This window comes from Carassius gibelio, chromosome A4, assembly GCF_023724105.1.
Source record: "Carassius gibelio isolate Cgi1373 ecotype wild population from Czech Republic chromosome A4, carGib1.2-hapl.c, whole genome shotgun sequence".
Classification (NCBI taxonomy): Eukaryota; Metazoa; Chordata; class Actinopteri; order Cypriniformes; family Cyprinidae; genus Carassius; species Carassius gibelio.
The window spans coordinates 33,390,603-33,414,562 of record NC_068374.1 but is presented as its reverse complement, the minus strand read 5'-3'; the positions used below and the strand labels follow the sequence as shown (position 1 = coordinate 33,414,562).

General features: G+C 36.4%; 2 protein-coding genes across 5 annotated transcripts in view; both read left to right on the top strand.

Annotated features, from left to right (window-relative positions):
* Positions 1-84: 84 nt before the first annotated feature.
* LOC127978518 (cyclic AMP-responsive element-binding protein 3-like protein 2) lies at positions 85-16,078 on the top strand. 2 transcript variants are annotated; one of them, XM_052583229.1, is made up of 12 exons: positions 85-414; positions 10,737-10,965; positions 11,042-11,235; positions 11,311-11,395; positions 11,916-12,097; positions 12,174-12,320; positions 12,403-12,461; positions 12,757-12,825; positions 12,993-13,092; positions 13,232-13,355; positions 15,598-15,841; positions 15,925-16,078. In XM_052583229.1, exons 1-12 carry the CDS (start codon positions 319-321, stop codon positions 15,992-15,994), a joined length of 1,599 nt encoding a protein of 532 aa, XP_052439189.1. In that variant the 5' UTR covers positions 85-318; the 3' UTR covers positions 15,995-16,078. The 2 variants fall into 2 exon arrangements, with proteins under 2 accessions (XP_052439189.1, XP_052439198.1); XM_052583238.1 differs by having other exon boundaries at positions 86-414; positions 11,042-11,220.
* A 1,891-nt stretch (positions 16,079-17,969) lies between these two features.
* The window catches only part of LOC127978387 (diacylglycerol kinase iota), a 39,602-nt gene continuing 33,611 nt past the window's right edge, over positions 17,970-23,960 (top strand). For 2 of the 3 annotated variants that reach the window (XM_052583207.1, XM_052583200.1), the window contains exon 1: positions 17,974-18,597. In XM_052583207.1, the coding sequence (XP_052439167.1) occupies positions 18,407-18,597 (191 nt within the window). In that variant the 5' untranslated portion in view covers positions 17,974-18,406. Of the gene's footprint in view, positions 18,598-23,960 lie in introns of all 3 variants that reach the window. The other variant, XM_052583206.1, reaches the window with a different exon arrangement.

The window sequence follows — 23,960 nt, the reverse complement described above, 5'->3', positions numbered from 1 at the left end:
GCGCACATGATAAAGTTTGCTCGCAAACGTCTGAAATGTCACAGTCCACAAACAGTCCCTTGTAAACAAATTTCGCAACTCCCATCATTTCCCCGCCCCCGAATTCCTGCCATTTCTCAAGGAAGGAAGCTGAGAGGAAAGTTCCGAAAACACTGGCGACAGACGCGCAACTTATACCCAACTTTGCGCTGACAGTACAAAATTAACTCCGGATAGCGATCTGACGTGTTATTTGACGCATACGCTGACGAATAGTCTTTTGTGGAGCCTTTGAAGCGACGCAGCGCTTGACGCTTTACTACAGACGCAGATCAAGCAATGGAAATAATGGGGAGCGGGGAACCGTTTTTACAATGGGACAAAAATCTCAGCGAACTGTCCGAACCCGGGGATAGCGATATTTTATACAGCACTGTAAGTAGGAACCACCTTATAATGCCGTGACACCATTGCCATCTGCTTTTATACCGTCCTCGCATGTTTTGATGTGTTGCAACTGGTGTCAGATCATCCAGAATGCATTTAAATGCATTCGAAAGCTAATAATTTCCTACATTTGGATATGAAACGCGTGTATTTGACTTGGTCGTGCACAGACACTAATGTGTCACTGGGTTCCACTTGGTTCCAAAGGATAAAGTTCAGATGGTGCAGTCATCCAGTGATTGTATCATGCTTATACAGTGCCACACAAAGCAATGCAGATAAGTTTAGCCCATTTGGATAAAGTCAAAATATAGTGAAGAGCTGTTGCAGGTTTTGTAATGATAGGTTTGTGTTCCTACTTCTGCTCAAAGGGGCCTATACTTGCTGACTAATTAGGGGTTTCACTGTTGGGTAGTTGGTGCATTACCAGTGTACTTTTTTTTCTCTTTTCTTTGTACAACAGAGACTTTTGGTTAAAATGTACGTGAATGCATGAAGGAAAGTGTATTTTTGGTCTCTAAGTCCTTTTTATTTATTTTTTTACGCTTAATGCCAAATTTACACTGCAGAGGCGTCATTGAAGCGCTTCTGAAGTGGCATTTATGTGTCTTTATACACAGACTTTATATACACAAACTCAGATCATGCCACCTCTGAGCATCATTAAATAGTCTGTCTATAAAGACAGCTTTAAGTGTAAAAAAGGACTTTACACAGATACAAATACCACTATGCTTTGATAGGGTCTGAATGCTGTTGCAAGTCACACCGCAGAACTTGTCTCCTAGATGTTTGATCCTGAATAAAGTTAATTCCAGATGTGTGGTACGTTAACAGCAGTTTCTAAGCTGAGATCCCAATTAAATTACCAGACCCGACACGTAACGCCTTCCCAGACCACATCAGAGCAGTGTTGGTGTGTCTGGGATTCATAACCCAGCAGTATCAGAGCGGTAACGTACACTTCCAGCAGATCTGTATATGCATTTTGAAAGTTATGAACTGTTCATTACTCCTTCACCTTTAGAGCAGAACGGGGTTTTTGTTTTAGGTTCCCATCGGCCCCATCTGAACACACACGCTCCTCCACCTCATGGGTGTGTGTGTGTGTGCCAGTTCTCCTCACTTTTACTTTTGCCCCCCAGGGTTTATTGACATTGAATACAACAATGCAAACTGTTCTCAGTTGGAGAGACTATAGCTTGCTTGTGGGTTCAGACTCTTGCATATGCATGTTGCATCTAGACTGTTTTCCTTCTACATTATGAATCAACTGCATGCCGGTTGACTTTCGTAATTGAGTTTGTGTTGTAAATTTGAGGCACTCCAGGTGAATAAGGGTCATATTTAACCAATAGAGAGCTTCATACTTCCTCAGTTGACTGTTTACATTAAGAAATGCATAATTTATTTGTATTACAAGTTTTAAGTAAGGTTGTTTGTTCAAATGCAAATGAGGCATTATCTATTTAAATATGCATACATTTCCAGTACAAAAATCAGGTTTACAATTCTTTTTGTTAATATGTTAGTTTTCTCTTTTTTTATTATTTACACAGGGGATTTTTGATATTTCTCTTTTTATCATTATCAGAAAATGCAGTCAACAGCTAAAAAAAAAAAAGTAAATTTTTTAGCAATTTTTTTTTTAATCCGGTAAATGTTGTATGAACAAATCCTTCTGAACATAAATGGGAATAAAACTGTTAAGTTTATGTATGTAAGTGCTACTGAGGTGGAGATTTCTAGCTTTAATTGATATGTACACTACATATGCAAATAGATAAATTGCATTGCAAAATAAAGTGTATTTTGTTTGTTTTCTTTCAACTAGTCTGAAACAACACGTTATAAAAAGCCAAACAGTGCCAAAAGAAAAAAAAAAATGTTTTTTTTCCTGAAGTGTCTTGATTTAATGCATATCTGGAAAGAACGATCTCATATAAGAAATGCAAACATGCCCTTTTTATGACTTAAAAGGCCTAGTAATATATGCATTGTGAAGATTATGTGTTCATGACATGATCGTTGTTTAGGGAAGCAAGGTTTCATAGGAACAACATGCATAGAAATCAATCAGCCGGCATACAAAGCAATGTCTCATCATTACCAAATATTGGATTCAATCTTTTAAGCAGCTTGTCTTCTTCAATTCTTTCACTTCTTTTTTTCGAATGGATTGATTTTAGGCCTCTGAGTTTATGTGCTTCAGTTTTTGAGTGAACATTACTAAAATGATCCATGGCTCAAAAACTGAGATGCATTTAAGCAAAGGATCAATGAGGCCTATGAGTTCAAATACAAAACCTGTGCTAAGTGGAAGAAAAACCAAACGATTTAATCTGAGATTTGATGGTAATATAGCATAATGAGATATTTGCAAGCTTTTGGCCCTTTTTGACCCAGAACACCAACTTAGATAAAGGATTTCCAGCACAGAACAAGGGTTAAAGCCTCAAGAAGAAATGATATTTTAAAAAGTATATAAACAATAATAACTCTTCTGTCTTGAACGGCTGTGTGTGACTATAAACACAGAGCAGGACAGCTCTTTGTATTTTTAGTGTCTTGTGGACCTGGAACAGACTGAAAGGCTTCAAATGGTCAAATTTCCTTAATCCTTTTTGCATTTTTAAAGGAGATAGATAGATAGATAGATAGATAGATAGATAGATAGATAGATAGATAGATAGATAGATAGATAGAATAAATTATTATATAAATAATTGTTTTGATTAAACAATTATTTAATTTAACATCTAAAACTGAAGCAAAAAATGTTTCTTAAAGAAAATGTTAACTGAAATAAAAAAATATAAAAAACAATTATTTTAGTAGTTTATCATTTTAATTTGTAGTTTAACTTGATGTGCTAAAATATCGTAACTGAAATTAAATAAAAATTATATATATTAAAACATTTATAAAATATTTTAAATATATCATATATACAAATTTATAAAATTATAAACCAATTTAAGAATAATTATTAGAATCAAACTAGTTGTCATTTGAAATAAAATAAACGTTAACCAAAATAAATATAAAACTATAAAATTCATTTTGAGTTTTACACAAAAAAAATATAAAATATAAATTAAAGACTGTTTCAAAAAAGGAATTAAAATGATACTAAAATAACTTTTTAACTTATAATATAAATGGTTATTTAAAAAAAAAATTTGTCCAGAAAGAAATGACCTAGCAACTGCATAACAGCATATGAAAATAGCAAAAGAAAAAAAACATGTATTTTTATATATATATATTTATATATACACAGACACACACTCACACATATATTCATGTATTCTACATCTAGATGATTTGTGTGATGATTCATCAGGTCAGTTTATTGACGGTGCACAGCGTGTCTTGGGTTCCACATTCGTCTCTCAGGAATCACGTGGTACTGTGATGACTCAAGCTTTAGTGGAGAGCTCTTCTGGGACGGGAGGGGGTAAGTCTGTTGGCAGGCGGTTTGTAAACCCTCTGTGCTCCGTGTGTTTGGCATTATCCCCTCTGCTCTCTGTGGGATGGGTGGACACAGACCCGGCCTGTTCTCCGAGAGGGCAGGGCTTTCCTACGCTGCATCATTCTGCGATGCACATTCTTGCTCTCTTGCTCTGAATGGATGGTTTGTAAGAGCTGGAACTTGAACCTGAACCTTCGCTGAGTGCACACACATTCATTACTCATTACTGTGTCTCATTTTCTTCATCATGATCTTGTGGTTTCACTCGGCCTTGTCTGGCCAGTCATTGTAAGTGCCCCTTGGAAGCTGATCTTTCTGATCTTGCAGTAAAGGTTATTACCTTCGAGAGTATAACATTGCATGAGAAGCTATTTATTTATTTTTTTCTGTGACAACAAAGCCACTGATTTTGTTAGTGAGCTGCCAGTTTGAATTTTTAAGCACAGTGGTTTCCCCCTTATTCATATATATATATATATATATATATATATATATATATATATATTTTACTTTTTTCCATACATGTAATTTTATGTATTATATTTTAAAGTGTTTATACCTATTTTTAAAGTAAATAATACAAACATTGAATTACATTTTACAAGAAAAATACTACTATTTTAATGCAATGTGTTACTAACAGTATGTTGGTAATTACGTTTTTTATTTATTAGCAATTTCAGTGTGCCACATTATTTTAAACGAATATTTAATACAAATTTGAAAAATAGTCTATGTAAAATTTGTTTCGGAAAACAAAAATCCAGTCAATTAAATATTTTACATATAAAAAGTGCATCATCTCGTTACATTTTTCTTCTCTTATTATTTGTAATGTGATCTGATTCAAACCAAACTATCAAATACTGTAAGTAGTCTGACATAAGTGCTCAAAAACTGCTTCAAAACTGAATTACTGAATTCTTGTTGTGCACAGTGTTTCTCCCGTTTGTCAGCGCTGGGCATCTAGCTTTAAATCACCAAGTCAATACTGTTTTTCTCTGAATTCAAGCTTTTCACACTGAATGTTATCGTTTTTTATGCCCAGTCCTAGTTTTGCCCATTAAGTCCTGTGCAAATCTATAGCATGTTATAGCTGTGTACATTGCTCATTTAAGCCATTGCTGCTTGTGTATTGGACATGCAGGGTGTCTTTCACTCCATTCAGTCTGAGGTTTCCTGTTCCTCCCCTGAAAGAGCAAACAGATTGGTGATCAAGTGTTTCCAATCAATCCAGATGGGATTTATTTGTTTTCCGCCGTCGCTGCATGTTTACGTCCAGCACCCTTTAAGCTCACCGTTGATTCCAGTTGTTGATTCCGTTGGAGCCGTTTCCTGAATCCCCAAACACTCACACATCACTGTCCGCAGGGGGAAGGGAGGACGGGACGCCCCCAATCGGCAGGATGTGTTCAATCATGTTGTGAATTCGCAGCACAGTTGCTGTTAAAGGCATAGTTCACCCAAAAATGAACATTTGCTGTTGATTTACTCACCCTTAAGCCATCCAAGATGTAGATGAGTTTGTTTCTCCAGTACAAAAGTAAAGAAGATTTTTAGCTAAAACTATTGGTACTCTGAGTCATAAAATGTGGCTTTTGTCACTTTGAGAGACAAAAAAGCATATACAGGCAATATATTGAGGTCTTATGAAGTGAAATGATCAGTCTGAGCAAACGGTCGCACACGAATCACTCTTTTGAACCAGTTCTTCTTAGTGCTTCTTTGTTCTCAAACACATGTTGCCACATTCACCAGTTTCAGCTAAAAACTTCTGTCATCTTAATCTTTGATGGCCTGAGGGTCAGTAAATTAACAGCTCATGCTCATTTTTTGAGTGAACCGTCCCTTTAAGGTCACTTTCACTGAACTAAGCTACAGATGACACATTTTACGCTCAACAGCTACACAGAAGAACCAGGCCGATTCAAAACACTTGGAAAGGGACTCACGAAAGAAGTGAAGGACTTGTCTTGGCAAAAATAATAAGATTTGTGAAGTGAACTTTAGCATGAGGATGCACAGCTTTTCCCAGACCGCTTTTGTCACTTGTTCTCTTTTCCAGATTGTCCCCTTGACCACTAATTGGGACATTTCACAAGTTCCTTTTTCATATTAGTTCTTTGTTCTTTCCGAATCTTCTCACAACATTTTCAAGGAATTTCCCTCTTGTTGATTATTTATGAGCTGATTATTAATACTTTACCTTAATTATTGATGTAGTTATTGGAAGGTGAGCTGTTCTGATTCACTACAAAGATGCAGGCGCACATTAAACTCTAAACTCTAAACATATGTCCTGTAGGGCAGGGTTTTTTTTATATTTGGGTAATTCGGACACTGTTACTCAGCTTTGGCTCCTGTCCCGGAATACTACTTAATATTGAGACCTTTCTTGTACAACAACATTAGAAGAGATCTGTCAACTGTGCTGGAAGTTCATTGTGTTGTTGAGGACAAACATTCTGGCTTTCCTCAAGCTCTCCAGTCCAAAGTAAATAGATCTCAACATCAGTGTGACAGATCCAGTCTAAAGGACAAGGTCCAGCTTCACCAGCGCTGATCTTTGTCTCCTGCGGGTTGGTCTTTCCTCACATCTGTTTTTCTGTCTAAAGGGTTGCATCATCTGTGTCCTTGTTTGGCTTTTAAACTTCCTCTTCCTGCACACACATTCACGGCCCCCTGGAGAGGATTAAACGAATTACAGGCCGCTGTCTGAATCCACCAGAACCACTCCCAGCGTCTCTGTCAGTACAACTCTCTGAGCCTCTGTGGCTCCAACAACTATTCGGATTCTCCAGCTGGGCAAAAACTCAGAAAGAGTCATATTGCAGTACCCTGCCCCCATTGAAACATGTACCTTACACCCATCCAAACTACAGACAAAGAACCCTTCACTGCCAAAATCCACCCAGCTTCATGCAGACACTCATATTGATGGAATGGAGAGCATCTTACTTAAGCATATACTACCCATACTTCATTAGTACTATGTGTAAGGTGCATAACATTTTTAATTTTTATCAAATATTAAACGGAAGGATTTTTTAGTGTAGTGATAATTTTTGTGCATCATTCTCATATTATAAATATATTATATTTATATTTATTTATTTATATTTGAATTAATTAACTTTGTATGTATTTATATTTATACATTTACAGGTTTGATATAAAAGAAACATTTAAATGCAAAATAAATATATATATTATATGTATTTAAAAATAACTAGATATATTTTGTTTTAAAATTGCGTATATATTGTATATTTTATATTTTGTGCATTTATCTCTATCATTGTCCATCTATCTATTTATACATATAAAAAAGTTTTTAATAAAATAAAATATTTGCCAAGATAACTATTTTTTTTTACTTTTTAAATATATATATATATATATATATATATATATATATATATATATATATATCTCATCATAGTTAAAAAAAAAAATTAAATAGTCTATTGTTTATATGGTGTTTTCTTAAGGCATGGAAATCACACAAAGTATCACAGAATCAATATTGTTTTAGTTTTATTTTCCTAAGTAAAACAGTTTTGCTCTGATTTGGCATAAAAATGCAAAACAACCTCATTTCCAAGACTATTACTGATGGTATTTATGTGAAATATAGACTGTGAGGTATGCTGTGCACTTCTATTCCATTGCTGTAAGGGAACTGATCCCAGACCAGGCACTAAGAAGAAGTGATTATTTCTTTCCTCAAACTGTAGGAAAATTTACGTTTGTCCTCTATTTCTCTCAAAGAGAGCAGTCGACACTCAGCAATTTCCAGCAATCATCATAATCATTGCATGCTCAAGAGTGTCAAATGTAATTGCATATCAGCAATGACATAATAATAGAGTGACTTTGTACGGCCATAAACCGTATGTGAATTCAAACAGAAATGAATGGTGCGAATGCTTTGACATGTTACGTCACTCAACACCCACTGCTGACCTGATTTGAACTGCTGCGATTTTCAGTTGCTTCCTCATTCAACACGAAGCATTCACCTTAAGTGGCCTTGGAAATGCTTGCTGTTTTTATGCTATGGTTTGGGGCTGAAGACGACATTCCAGAAGAGTAGTTCTTTGCCAAATATGAAGTTCAAGCAAGAGAACTGTTTATGCAAACACAATTACTGTGCCTTTGGTGGACGGCAGGCTCAGGAACATCTGCACCTGCATGCATTTCTCTCCAGATGTGGTTTTCTCACCATGATGTGCCCAGACAGAGGGGAATCTGGGAAATGTAGGGCAAGGCATTCCAGAGCGACTTTGTATCTTGCATTCTCAAATGGTTTCTATCTCCTTGTTGCTTTGTGTATTGGTTTAGCTGGTTTCTTTTTTGAACCCGTTGCCAAATCTGTGTGAATTCATAATGAAATGACTAAATTTCGCCTAACAACAGTTAATGTGACAACATGTCAACATTGTGTATTTTGTGGAGAATGCAATCCCACAATACGTTGCAAAAGTGAGAAACTGGGTTTCTATAGGTCTTAAATTAGTTTTATTTTTCCCTTCTACAAACTGAGGCCTTAAAATGTCTTAGATCAGAGCAGAATTCCTTAAATTCATAAAGTTAAGGCATCATATGCTATATGCTTCCTCAGAAATGTTGTCTTTTTTTCCTGTTTATCTAAATGTCTAAAAATCCTTAAATAAATTTACTTGAGATGCAAAATGAAGATATGAAGTTTTGTTTTCTGAGAAATTAAACCAATTAAATAATCTTATCCTTAAAACGAGAACAAACCTCTATCAGTTGGTGATGAAAACCATTTCCTTAAATCCATCTTTTTGAGGCAATCGGCAGATATTTGTTCTTGTTTTAAGCATTAGCTCACTACAATTTGGTCTCTTTCTCAGAAAATAACACGTCTAATGTAATTTTGTTTCTCAGTGTATCTTGATTTAAGAATCATTTAAGAAGTACTATTAACATTGACTTAAAACTAAAAAAAAATGACTTAAGACTTTGCATTGGCTTTCATAAAACCTGCTGAAACCTTGGAGATAAATGTTGATTTGAAACATTTTTATATCTAAATAAAAATACAATGTAAAACACCCAATATGTGTAATTTTATGCTGAGAGTCATGCAAACCTTCACTTTTTGTGTGAAGTGCAAAGTTGCTGTAAATTACTATGAACAGCGTTCCAAATCATCTCTAATGACCTTCCTTTCCAGTTAGGGTTACAAGGAAGATGCATGTTTTCTCTCACTATGAACATGAATGTTCTGTGAATATCTATTGTCTAAGTGTCCTTGAAAGAGTAAACCTTATGCATTTTAGCATGTATGCATTTCAGTTACTGATACTGCCAAAAACTCACGGTTGGTCATTAAATCAAAACAAAAATTCATATTTTTCTGACTCTTGGTACAGTATGTTGCTTGCCATATTACTGTCAGTCGGCAGCACCAAGCATCACGTCGTCTTCTGTCAGGTTGTGCTAGTCAAAGCAGCGTTGTTTGATCTTGTAATCTCTCTTGATTGGCTGAAGCAAAAGACCTGCGTATCGCACCGTGTGGCTGTGCAGATGAACAGTTTGAAGAGCATCCTTGTTAATGATAATGATTAAAAAATGCTTAACGTGTTGAATTCAAAACATTCCTTTGCAAAGCACCTGGCGAGAAGAGCTGAGAAGAAAACCCCAGCTGACCTGAGTCAGCCCAAGTCTTTTAAGTGATAAAATGAATGTCTGGAAGCGTCTCAGCCTGTCTAAACCTGTTGCTGGGGGGCTGAAGCGGCACCCATAGGAATGCCAAGGAGAAGGGAGGCAGCTGTCTCTCAGCCTTCTCACTGGAATAGTATCGAGGCGTCTGATTGGATGAGAGGGAGCCTGATGCACTCTGATTGGTGGAGAGGGTTGCCCTGTGGGTACTTGCTATGATGTTTAGTATGTCCCTCGATCAGATCTTCAAAGAAATGTGCTGATATATATATTTAACAGTCTGCAATTAAGGTCTGCTTAACCAGCTGAGGTTTAATGAGCACTTCATTTTAGCTCTACAGTCACAGCTTGATCCTAGTTCTTAAACCTCTTAAACCTCTCATCCAAAGGTAAAACACTGTTTAAGACATTTTTTGTGTGTTATTGCACTGTAATTAAAGATTATAATTAATATTGGAGTGCATTACTGAGTTCAGTAAATAATATACAGACTTCTGATCATTATTGTAATCATAATACAATTTGATTCGATTTATGCAATTTATTTGTTGTTAAAACTTTAAATTATTTATTTGTATGTATTTAAGGAGAAAAATATTACATGTGTGGGCAAATACTGAAAGTAGTTAAATATTGAAATATTGTTTGTAGTTAAAAAATGTAAAATATTAAAACAAATTAATTTCATTTTAAAATAGAATAAAAAATTCTAAAATACAAATAATTAAACGACAATATTTAAACGATATTTAAATTAATAAAATAAAATTTAAACAAAAAAAATTAACAAATGTAATAATTAATTTTAAATATTTTATTTTATTTTTTTGAGAAGGAAAAAAAAACTTACATTTATACTCACAAAAAAAAGCAGAAAAAATGGCATTAAATACAATTTAAACAAAAAAATTAACAAATGTAATAATTAATTTTAAATATTTATTTTATTTGTTTGAGAAGGAAAAAAAACTTACATGTATACTCACCAAAAAAGCAGAAAAAATGGTATTTAAATATGCATTTAATAAAATTAACTTTAATAGTTTACACATGGCATTTTATGGCCCAAAATTAGGGTCTCTTTAGCTCTGAAGTCACAGCTTTTCTTAATCCTAACCCTCAAATTCGTGTGGTTTCTGTGCAGCACTTCTCCGAGCTGCTGGATGATCTGTCCCAAGAGGCTTTGCTGGGGCAGTTGTTAAGCGACCCGTTCCTGTCCGGCCGTGATGATGCTATGGACACAGAGGATGATCTGACCCCTGTGTCTCCAGTGCCGCCACACATTCAAGCCGAACACAGTTACTCTCTGTGCGGAGACTCGCGCCCACAGTCGCCCCTGTCCCATCTGCCCGGAGAGCCTGGCAGCGACGCCGGTAAGACTCCACCAGAAACAGTTTCCAATTTAATAATAGAAATCGGAATTGAATGCAATTACATGTGTATTTCTAGGTGATACAGACAATGATGAGTGGCCCATGGAGCAGGAAGATAAAGGGCTGAAGATGGAGCCTCTGCTGTGTGACCCGTCGCCCGTCCTGCTGCCCTATGTGCACCTCACTCTGACCCCCGAGGGTCCTGTCTTTGACCCCGTGACTGACGCCCCACTGACCCTCCCTCAGGCCACACAGGTTAAAGCGCTCGGCGTGAGTGAGCATGTGACGGCAGCCATTCAGTCAGTGGGCTTTTACTTAAGTGCTGATTTCTCCTCGCATCTGCAGGTGAAGGAGGACAGCGAGAGTCTCATCCCTCAGATTAAACTGGAGCCACACCAGGTGGATCAGTTCTTAAACCTCTCACCCAAAGGTAAAACACAGTCTCAGACATCTGTGCATCATTGCACAAAAATGAAAACACCGGAACACATTAATGATTAGAGTAAATAGCATACTGTCAGTTTGTCGTTTTTTATAAACAGTTGATGCTCTTGAATCATCTTGAATGGGTTTATTTTTCTATAATGACCCGCTGACTGAACATTACACTTGTGTATTTGCCAAAATAAAAAGTACACAAAAATTGTAAAACAAATAATAAAGATGTAATATTTCTAATATTTGAATGGAAAAATACATAATAATAATAATAATAATAATAATAATAATAATAATAATAATATTTATATATATATATATATATATATATATATATATATAATTTCAGTTTAAATATTTGAATTATTACATCTTTATTATTTATTTAAATTTTTTTTTTTTTTTTTTTTACTTTTTTGGCAAATGCACAAGTGTATGTTATGCAAATATAAATACAAATTTTATGCAAATAGGTGATATATATATATATTACATATATATTTTTTTTTCAGGCCTGGAGTCTCTGCAGATGCCACCGACTCCTCCCAGCTCTCACGGCAGCGATTCGGAGGGCAGTCAGAGTCCGGTTCACCCCTGTGCTCCTGCCAGTCCCACACAGACCCCCGCTGTCCTCAAGGTGGCGCCAAGACCCCCGTCTTCCCTCTCCAGCTCTCCTCTGCTGACGGCACCTCATGTGAGTACAAAGACAGGACCTGTTGTATTTCATTAAAGAAGCTGGTCATGTGACCTCCTCTGGTCTGATCTGACAGAAACTGCAGGGCTCCGGTCCTCTCCTGCTGACGGAGGAGGAGAAACGCACGCTCATCGCTGAAGGATATCCGGTGCCCACCAAACTGCCCCTGTCCAAAGCTGAGGAGAAAGCACTGAAGAAGATCCGCAGAAAGATCAAGAACAAGGTCGGTGTCAGGCTGTAAAAAGATGCATACTGCGAATCTGAGTACTAAAATTAATGTCAAATGCACAAACAATGATTTTCAGATCTCCGCACAAGAGAGCCGCAGGAAAAAGAAAGAGTACATGGATGTTTTAGAGAAGAAGTAAGTCAGCAGATTTAATTAACATACAAGTACAAATAAATGTTTTCAGCTTAAGTTCTTAGAGATGTCACAAATATAGTGTGTGTGTGTGTGTGTGTGTATATTTACATCAAAATATATACTTAAATAATACAATTGAGCTTTTTCAATCAGAAACAAGTGCCCTTATGGAAGTAAGCTGGATTGCAGATCCAGTTTGATGCAGCTAAATCATTTTTTTAAGAAGTTTTCAGTAGCTGCGTGAAACCCTCATGATAAATAGCATGTGATATTGTGATATCCTCTGTATCCACAGGGTGGAGACATGCTCCAATGAGAACAGTGAGTTGCGCAGGAAAGTTGAAACACTGGAGTGCACCAACAAGTAAGACCCTCAAACCTTTCCATGATCATTAAATCATTAGCTTATATTTTGATCTGACATGTTGTGGCGCCGGTTGAATTTCTGGTCCTTGATGATACATTATATGCAAACGGCTGCATATTGATTGTGTAAATGTGTGTGTGTGTGTGTGTGTGTGTGTGTGTCAGGTCTCTGCTGCAGCAGCTGCACTCGCTGCAGGTGGCGGTGGCAGGAAAGGTGCCGCGCTCCTGCCGGATGACGGGAACCCAGACCTCCTCATGCCTCATGGTGAACGTTCATCTCATCTGCTCACATGTGTCTGTGTGTGTCAGTGTGAGAGAACGAGCGGGAGGACGACTAATGCAAACACTGACAGAAGCACTGCTGTATTGAGATGCTGATTCTCTGTGGGGTTTGTTCTGTGCAGGTGGTGGTTCTGTGTTTTTCGGTGTTCTTGGGGAGTTTCTACCAAGGCCTGAGTCCCTGTTCCTCTGTCACGAAAACAGATCTGAGCAGAGAGATCTCCATACGGGACTCGTACACCACTACAGGTATGCATTAACCGTACTAAAATATACTGAGACACAAAACTTTTCTCTTCATCACTTAATGGTCATTTATTTCTAGGTTTACATCGAGTCATAATAATAATATCTCTTCTTATAGAAAAAAACCCTATTTTATTCTCTAAGATAAAAAGATCAATATATGATACATCTAATTAGAAATGTATTTGCTATGTAATTATACAAACGTGTGTGTGTGTGTGTGTGTGTGTGTGTGTGTGTAAATATATTTTATATTTTAAAATACAATAAATATCAAAGTAATTGTGTAGATATGATCACTGTACACCATTTTATATGATTTATTTAAAGGGGTCATTTGATGCTTTTTTAAAGATCATTATTTTGTGTATTTGGTGTAATAGAATATGTTGACATAATTTAATGTAAAAAAAAACAAACATTATTTTTCAATTATTAAATATGTATCCATTTATAATTTATAGTGTGTGTGTATATCTTTTTATACACATATTTTATAAACATATATTAATATTGATAATAATAATTGATACATTCTATTAAAATGTAATGTAAATAAATTGGAGAAACTTATATTACCTATTACCCTAAATTATATTACCCTAATTTATCCATGAATATATATATATATATATATATATATATAATATTCATGCATAAATATTATTATTCATTATATAATTAAATCTATAATACGTAAGTAAATATATAATTGACTATATTAAATTATCTATTTAAATAAATATTAATCTTTAAACGTGCCATTTGTTTGTATATGTCAGATTTTTTTTGGTGTGTATAAGTAAATAATTATTAATTAATTTTTTTTACATGTATTAAATTAGTGATGCATGTATTCCAGTTATTGGTTTAGTAAATGTTTCTATAATATACTCATCTGTTGCATATATTCAGCAGTCTGTCTTCATCTGTTTGTGTTAGTTTGCCACCAAGCTTGATATTAAAGTTGTGTCATCATCAGTAAAGTCATCAGTTGTGTGAGGCTATGTATTTATTGACTAAAGTATGGATTTGATATAAATGCAGAGGTGCTAGAGCTGCTGTCGTATGGGGCGTTTTCATATAGATCCAGCCCTAATACACACCGCTGCTTGTGTCTATTACAAAGCCTCCTGTAATCTGCTCATTCTCTATCTCTCTTGTTGACTAAAGAATGGAGGAATGGCTGGATTTGGATCCATATTGGTGGTCTGTGCCCCACTCTTGAGCTGCTGAGAGTCATTATCAGTGCTGGAGTGGGCCAGTAATTATCATGCCTTTAAAAGCAGAGCGATCACTTAATCATTACCGATCTCTGATCTGCCCACAACATGTTTCTCCCACGCGCGTCATTCAGCTAATGCACCGCTTTATCAAACTACTGTACTAATAAAAGCATACTGTACTCTCTTTGGATTTTAGCGGTACAGTAGGCCTTGTTGACACCTGATATTAATATCCATCTCAGGTGATACAGTCACAAATGCTCAGCCGAGACATCTGCTTTCACAGCAATAAAACATGAATTAAAAAAAAGCTCCCTGTTGGCCTCTTAGGATATAATTTATTATAAAAACTATTTAAATTATTTTGAAAAATAATTAGAAATAAATGGAATAAATAATAATGTAAAAAAAAAAACTTTTTGTCATTTTCTTTTTTGATTTTCAAAATGCAAACACAAAAATAAATCACACAAAAAAAAAAAGACAAGGAACAGATGCTGTCAGCACTGCTTGTAAATATTGCTATATATATATATATATATATATATATATATGTATGTAACCCTGGACCACAAAAGCAGTCTTAGGTGTCAATTTCTCAAAATTGAGATTTATGCATCATCTAAAAGCTAAATAAATAATCAAAAATTAAGTTTTTATATATTTACATTAGGAAGTTTTTCATGGAACGTGATCTTTACTTTAATATCCTAATGATTTTTGGCATAAAAGAAAAATTGACAATTTGGACCCATACAATGTTTTTTTGTTTTTTTTTGCATATTGATGCAAATGTACACCAGCGACCACTAGATAACTTATTTCAAATATAAATGTTATTGAACATATTTTATTAAATATATATATATAATCCAATAACATTTATATTTGAAATAAGTTATATAGTGTACCCTGTGTATCCCTGATAGAAATGTGATCTGAGACACTTCACAATTTGCAACTAGTAATAATAAAGCAATAAGAAAAGACTTCAGTGTGATGTTTGCTCATTTCCGCAGTGAGGTCCCGGAACCTGTTGTCCATTCCGGAGCACGGGGGTCTGGACGAGCCTCATCCCATTGGTCTGGGCGGGGATTATCCTGAATGGGATCATCAGGCTGATGTAATGGTGGCTTGGCGTATAGAACAGCAGCACAAACAGGAACAGGCGGAGCTACCAAAAGCAGAGCCCCGCCCACTTATACTAATCACCAATGAAACACGAGCGCAGAAGTCCATTGTCATAGACCTGCACTCACACAGGTAACGACCTTCCTTCTGTGGCTGCTTTCCGTCGGATGATTCAGTGACACATGGATGTTGAACGGTCAGTTGTGTTTTCACAGGTCAGATAAGTGGTCAAACGAGACGGCTAGAGTCACAGAGTTGGAAAGGACCGTCAACGAGACGTCCTGAGATCCCTGCAGCGACGGGGCGATAGGCTTCATATTTATAGTGCTATTTTACTTAGATCGCCTTTTTTTTTTTTTTTTTTTTTTTTTTTTAACAAACACAGAAAACTCAAATGTATTTTATTCCATTCCAGCAGTATATCAAATTTTGTACACTATTTAATTTTTTATATGCTTTCAGATTGTTTTAATATTCATTCTTTCTTTTCTTTTCATTTCTTTGCCTATTTGCCCCCGTGCTACTGAGAATATGTGTTGTAATATATATAAAATCTGCATCTGTTTTCATATTCACATGACGATGGTAATGGCATCATGTAGCATGTCGATCAGAATGCCTTTTCCAAAGATTCATAAAAACAGTGCAAAGATTCAGACTGTATTAAAATTATAGGCTTAAAGCTCTGGAAATTTGCCATCTTTAAACTGTAAACAAAGCATTTGTCTGAATATGTAAATATTTGCTGCATCCTTTATTGCAAGTGTGTTGGGAGAGATATGAATTAACGGGATTGATATCGATGGAGATGTTTGTCATTGAGGGTGTTAAAATAGAGACAGTATGGACTTGACATGAAAAGGACGGATGCTCTCCTTCTCTGGAGTCCCTCATATGATGTTGCCCTCTTTATTAAGGACAGATGGCCCTTTTTGTCCTCATCTGGCCACCATCCAACCCCCATCTGTGCTCTTCTGGGAGTAAAAGACGCTCGCTGACAAGTCTAGCGTTCTCCTGCTCTGATATGAACGGTTGTGACGACCGGAGTCCTGAGGGATCTGCATTCAGGCGTGTTGTGGACTCACTTGAACTGCGTCCCCGTAGAATGGATCTGTTATTTATTATTTTTTTAGTATGCCTGCCATCCTTTTATCCTGGAAACAAGAGATGGTTTTGTCCTGACCCTATGCATTCAGATGCAAACGTCTGTGTCAGTAATGATGTGCATTTCTCATGTATTTGGCATAGCGTCTTAATTACATTACACTTTCCCTGCATCACAATGCAATTTCAGGCTCTTAAAAATGATCTTCCTGAAATCACTCTGCCTTGTTTTTGGCCTGTTTTCTGCAAGCAAATAAATATTTTCCTTAGTAAAAGCATTGTAAATCATGCGTCTGAGCCATCATTTTTCTCTTTTATGCATGTTAGCTTTCTCTGTATTAAAATATTAAATTAGCCGGATTTATGTTTGTTGTCTTACTAGGATGTTGAGTGTTGTTTTATGTCATTATATGAGTACTCTAGTGGCTTGACTATTCATTTTTTCATTACGACTGGATCTGCATTATAATTTTCCTGCCTCTCAAGGTTGAATGCAGAAGAGAGGTGTTTCTCCACATCAGAGAGTTCAGATCATGCACTTCATAACTTAAATCACATTAGCCAAATTGTGTTAGAAGAAAAATGCATGTAGTCTCTAGGCTCTCATGACTCCTTGGAAAAATGATCTTAACCCTTGGATAAATGTGCTGTTGTGGACATATGAAGGTGATTTTGTCAATTATCACAATATTTCTAGGATATTTTGGTAAATGCATTTGTTCTAGTTTGAGAAAAGATTCAATGTGCAATTTTTGTTCTAATTTTTAGTAAAAAATTGTAACGTGTAATTATTATATATATATATATATATATATATATATATATTTTTTTTTTTTTTTTTTTTTTTTTTTGCATCTATGAACTGACCAGATTAAAGATTAAACCTTTTTTTTTTTATAAATTAGAATAAACATATTAGTTAACACTCGGGGACAATAGAACCAATAATATGATAATAGCAGCTTTTCTGTCGTAACAAAAATTAGGGGGCGTGGCCAACATGATAATATTGATAAATCCTACATTCTTGAGTGATAATATCATATACTAATGACCAATACAAGCGCCATAAACCAAAATGATCTATGTTTATTATTTAATTTTTGTTAATTAATTAATTTTATTTTTTCGCTGTGTCTCAGGAGTTTCCTGGCATAGCAAAGGGTTTGTAATCACAATCAGGTCCGGTTTAAAAGCTCGCGTAAACACGGCTTCTCGTGCGTCGCGTCGCGCTCGCGCTCTCTCCGCGGAGAGACTCTTCCATCACAGACACGGTGGACACGTCAGAGATCGCCACGCATTTGCACGAGAGCCCGTTCGGTCGGAGACCCTCTGTCCTACTTTTGTTGCCCGATGCTGCTGCGCGTGGAGGATGAGGAGGCAAATCCCGGAATGTTCTCGCGGATGGATGCAGCTGTTGTTGTAGTTCCGCTGGATAGAGTCGCGTGAGTGAATAGTGAATCAATCGATAGATAGATAGATAGATAGATAGATATTATTCATCTCATGAGGGACACCGGAGGACACCGTGGTAAGGACTTTTAAGCACCGGAGGAGAGAGAAGGGGGTCCACTCAGTGCCGAGCGGAGCGTGATGGACCCCCAGGCCGACATACGCGCGTCTCAGGCGGAGCGCAGCAGCAGAGGAGCCGCCGGTGGAGAACCAGCGGACGAGCAGACACGCGGCTGCGGGAGAGACGCGTCGATGAGCAGCTTCGCCAACATGGAAGACTCGCTGGAGGAGAAACTCAAAGGTCTGGCGTTCAGGAAACAGATCTCGTACCGGTAAATATGCGGTTTAATTCAAACCTGTATCATTCAAACGTGTATTTCTCCACCATATGGAGCAGTGGGACATGTCAGATGGATTGTTTGTGTGTGTTACCCCCATTTAAACCCCATTTGTTAATAATACACTTAATATTAATAATAATAATAATAATAATAGACTTCTTGCTAGGATGTCCATGTGAAAGGAGATTTTGTTTATTATCATGAGAACAGCAATGGCATTAGGGCTAGTCTTGGTAAATGAAATGCTTCATTTAAAAAAAAAAAAAAACCTTTCATATGCATGATATCTTTGTATTTGCCTGCAATTGATTTGCTATCAGGATTCAACTCCGTTTTCCCCTTTCCCATGAAACTCTTATAAGACAGGCACTTGTATTGAATTGCTTAACTGGCATTTGAATATAACACGAATAGACTGATGCATAGCTGAATCGTAATGAATTTGACTTCATCTGTGGTAGAGAGACTTATTTCCACATGTAAAGGTCATAAACGACATGCTTTGACATAATTGTAACTTTTTTTTTCTCAAAAACACAATCATGTACATGCATGCATTTCATATGTTATTATAGCCCAGTTTGTGCTGATTACAGTGAGATTAGACTTTACCCATTTAGATATTTATAAGAAACTGAAAAAAAGCACAAATGTCAGGGCATGAAAAAACTTCTACAGGCCCCAAAAATACCCTTAGACGCCAGAGGGTTAAAGGTCATTTCGGCACTACAGAATGGTTTTCAATGTCAGAATAATCTCTGGTGCATCTGTATAAATTAAAGCCATCTTACTTGCATTGATAAATTGCGTGAGCATTGGTGCTCCTCATGTTTCATCTATCTTAAAACTGAAACCTAAAACTTGCTTTTTGGGTGCATTGATCATGTCATTCATTCCAGACAAATGTAAGGATCGAGCCATATTGACAACACTAGATTCATGCTGAAACAGTGGTTTCATGTGGTCACTTGACTCACTTTCATCTCTTCTCAGAGACCCCTAATTTGACCTCCTGTCCGTGGAGGAGGGTCACTACCACCCTTACTGCTCCTTCAGAGTCTTAAGGTCAATCCTCCTCTGAGCAGATCAGTCCTCTGCTCACAATTAAGGCCAGTCTCTGAAGAAATGATCAAAGGTGTCCTCTCTTTCATAGGAGCGATCTATATCCATCTCCAATCCAGATAAGACGTCAATAAGTCCCATGAAACTTAACCACACCATCAGTAAAACAAACAAACAAACACAAGCCAGCGGGGCCTAAAATGCAAAGCATCTTAGATCAACTTGTCTTGCTTTGCTTTTTTAAGCAAAGTGCCTAAAAATGGAAGCTCTGAATTTGCCAAAGACAAAAACAGGAACACTGTTCCAAAATCAATTGAGCTGCCTTGGGGTTTACTTTCTACATAGGCATGCTGTTAACTGTAATGACAACTTATAAATGACTGATTCTGAGCGCTCTATATAGATGGTAAGATAGATTCCTCGAAAGAAATGCACAGGATTTCCATTATACTCAGATACACTATTTAGCCAGCTCACTAGAATTTGGAACAGAGCCACATTGTTCTTTTACATACTCTCCTGAAATATAGGCCTAGCACTTATATCAGTTTTTTGTTATCTAGTGAATCATGTTGGGCTTATGAAGAGGCTCTTGTGTCCTCTCTCTCTCTCTCTCTCCAGGATGCTCTAGCAGCAGCAGACAGTGGAACATAAAAAAGACCTCATGCATTTTTAAGTGTCCCGATCACAGCCTCGACTGGAGATTTATACATGCTTGACACATTTTCACTTCGCCAGGCTGCTGAAAAGTTAAACATGCATATTTATCGTGGGCTGCTCAGAATCAGAGTCGGCATGGAAGAAAAAACTTGTTGCCATGTTTGCAGAGCTTCTGCAAATGGTGGATGGCAACTCTATTAATTTACCATTCTAAATAGATTGGCAACAATTAATGTGATGATCTGAAATGTAATGAAATGTAGGAAAATAATGCGTTTCGAGTGGATTTGCACTACTGGTTTATATAGCAGGTGGATGGAGGGGGCGGGGCTGTAAACTGAGAGGGATTGGTGATGTCATCAGAACAGAAATGATGTTTTAGGAGCCTAACAAATCACATTTTGATGAATGATTAGAACAATTTTCTTTTTCATAGTAACATGCAAGACTAGGAATGTGTAAATAGAGTCAGTTTGTTCATGCATTTTGAATCCAGAGCATTCAGTCAGCACAACGAGGAAGCATATTACCAGGAAGTGATGCGTTGTGCCACCTAGTGATGCTGCAGAATAGACGGCAATGGGTTTAATATTTGATCACATACAAGTGTTGTGTTTTATCAGTGAAACTTTAATAAGTTCCCTGGTGCATTTAGTCATCTGTCAAGTTGTGCCAGCCCTCCTCCTGTTTGGCTCTTTGCTTTGTGCATTTGGCTAAAGACTGTAGACGCTTTGCCCAATTAGGACGTACCCTTCACAGTCAGTTTAGCATGCTGTGTGTTACATATATATATTTTTATAATTTTCATTTCTAGCTGGCATGAATCAGAGTGTGAAATGGCCGCCACACCTACTTTAAATGTTGATGCGCAAGAGAATTTGTGTGTAAATACTGTGCGTGGGCTCTAGTCATTCCATCACTGACTAAATGTGCACATACCTTTTTTACTGGACCCGCAGTTGTCCTGTTGTAAGTCCATCTGATGTGTTCAATCACATAGGTGCATTAAACAGGCATAGTCTTGTCTCATTACCTGCGAAACCCAGGAGCGCTCAGTAGATCCTGATGGCTGACACGAATAAGGATTTTACATAAATGGTCATAATCTCTCCTGAAGATGGGTGAGCGCAAACTGGGCGGCTTAAAGCTGATAAAGCCAGTCTTTTTGCTTTTTCGTCTGCGGTGGGGGTTTGTATATCAGTCTGAGGATTGAGCTTTTGAAGCCTTTCCTTAGTAGGTATATGAGTGTAAGAGGCTTTTCCTCTGCTGTTCTGTTCGGTGAAGCTTCTGGCTGATCTGAGGGTCGAAGCAAAAATATAGTCCCAGGCTTTTGTTTTGTAGTAGGCCCGAACTGCATTTCCACTGATTTAAGAGCCACATGATGATTTAAATATCATGACATGCCCACAAATAAACACTGTACATGTTTACAAGTCTTAGTTTGAGAATGTTGTATGCTTTCTTCCATTCATTTTCCTTCAAGTGCTCCATCTCTGCTGTCTCCTGTAGTTCCTCTACTTGACTCAGTCGTGCACCTGTAGTTCTGGCAGAGAAGCACCTGTAGACAACCAGCACACTAGAGGTGTGAGAGACTTCATCTCCTCCTCTCTCTCTTCATTCGTCTTCCCCCGCTTCAGCGGGAAGTTAACACTGTCTCACCACTTGTGCAGTTCGCCCGCTCTAACTCTCTCTGACACTGATGGCTCAAACAGGCTCGCTGGTCTTTTATAAAACATGCTACGGCAGCTGCCGTCAATGTGTTTTGGTGGAGCATCAAACGAGAGAATGAAATGTGGTTTCAACTGTCATAGGCATGATTTTGCCGTATGGACAGGCTTCGGTTTGTTGCATCACTTATCCATTGTGTCTCTTTTAATGCACTCACAACTCATTTAACTTATGTGATAAACTTTTGAGCGTATATAGGACAAATGTTCTAACCTAACAAGATGTTATTGGTTATATTGTTAATATTTTTACACCAGAAGATAAAAAATATATATATCGAATTAAGATGCAACAAATAATGTTATTGCATTTATGATGTTGCATAAAAATTTTATGTTATTGCATATAGATGCAACAAATAATGTTACATTTAGATGCAGTTTTTTAAATTAGATTTAGACCCGTTATTAAATTTAGATCCAAATAAAAAACATGTGCATGCCAAAAATGCATTGAATTTAGATGTGCAAAGTAACATTTTATTGCATTGATTCAAATGAATTGTGTGCAATATCGTAAAGGATATCTGTTAAGAATGTAAATATGGTTTGTGTTAATTTCCTGTGTCTTTTCTGTCCTGAATGTGCTCTTGAACGTAGATGCAGGTCTGTAGTTTCTGTCGCCGTTCGAGCTGTAGTGTTTTTGTTAAATCATTCTTGGACTGAATGCACAAAAATAGCAGAGAAATCAATATTTATATATATATTCTAAGACCAGAAATCGAATCTGGTTTTGCCCATTTGTGTTGATTTTACGGGAAACTCCAGAACTCTACATAATGAATGTAAACATGGTGAATGTGTTAAATGGAGAGGACATGGTGTCTCCGTACACAGGCTCCTGCATATATACAGGCTGAACTGGGATTACTGGGAGGCTTTTTTGGCCGATGATGTGAGTTTTATTAATGATCTGAATCCTGATGCTGAGTAATTCAACGGATTGCTGGAGCAGTAAAATTGGTGTGTAATCCTACCTGTTGAACTGTTTTTAATTCATTCATAGTAATGGCATATTAGAGGATTTCATCCTTTTGTGTTTGCTTCTGTTAGTTACTTCAGGTGCATGGGTTCTTGTTAACCTGGTTTAGTCTTTTTGGTATAAAGTAGGTGGTATGACCAAAATCTTACTTCACAATATGAATAATTAAATAAAGCATCAAAAAACAAAATGGGTAACCATATACTACTTTTTTTATATAAATAAATTAATACTTTTATTCAGCAAGGAGACATTAAAGTCAAACTGAATACATTTATGATGCTTTTAGAAGGAGAAATGCTTTTGAACTTTCTATTAATCAAACAATCCTGAAAAAATGTCTTATGATTTACACAAAAATATGAAGCAGCACAACTATTTTAAGACTGATAATAATAATAAATGTATTTTGAGGAGCAAGTCAGCATATCAGAATGATTTCTGAAGGATCATATGACACTGAAGACTGGAGTAATGATGCTGAAAATACAGCTTTGATCACAGCAATAAATTACAGTTTAATATATATTACAGTAGAAATTGGTTATTTAAAATTGTTAAATTATTTCACATTATTACTGTTTTTACTGTATTTTGATTAAATATATGCAGCCTTGGTAAACATAAGAGACTTATGTAAAAAATAAAAACTTTAAGAATATGAATATATATATATATATATATATATATATATATATATATATATATATATATATATATATCTCCCTCTTACAATTGCAACTTTATCTCATATTTTAAAGTCGATCTCACAATATCTCTCAATCACCTCTTTTACTAAAGTTGAAGATTATCATCTATTTCTCAGGCTGGATAAGGTTGTAAACATGTGCAGCTCATTTGCATTCGCTCTGTGCACACATTATCCCTTTCTGTCTCTCTCCTGGTCTCTTTCTCTGTGTAAT

Excerpts from the sequence above, each read along its gene's own strand:
- LOC127978518 (XM_052583229.1), top strand. The coding sequence starts at position 319 with ATGGAAATAATGGGGAGCGGGGAACCGTTTTTACAATGGGACAAAAAT. Across the intron at positions 10,966-11,041 it reads AGAGCCTGGCAGCGACGCCG|GTGATACAGACAATGATGAG; the intron begins GTAAGACTCCAC and ends GTGTATTTCTAG. Across the intron at positions 12,098-12,173 it reads CTCTGCTGACGGCACCTCAT|AAACTGCAGGGCTCCGGTCC; the intron begins GTGAGTACAAAG and ends CTGATCTGACAG.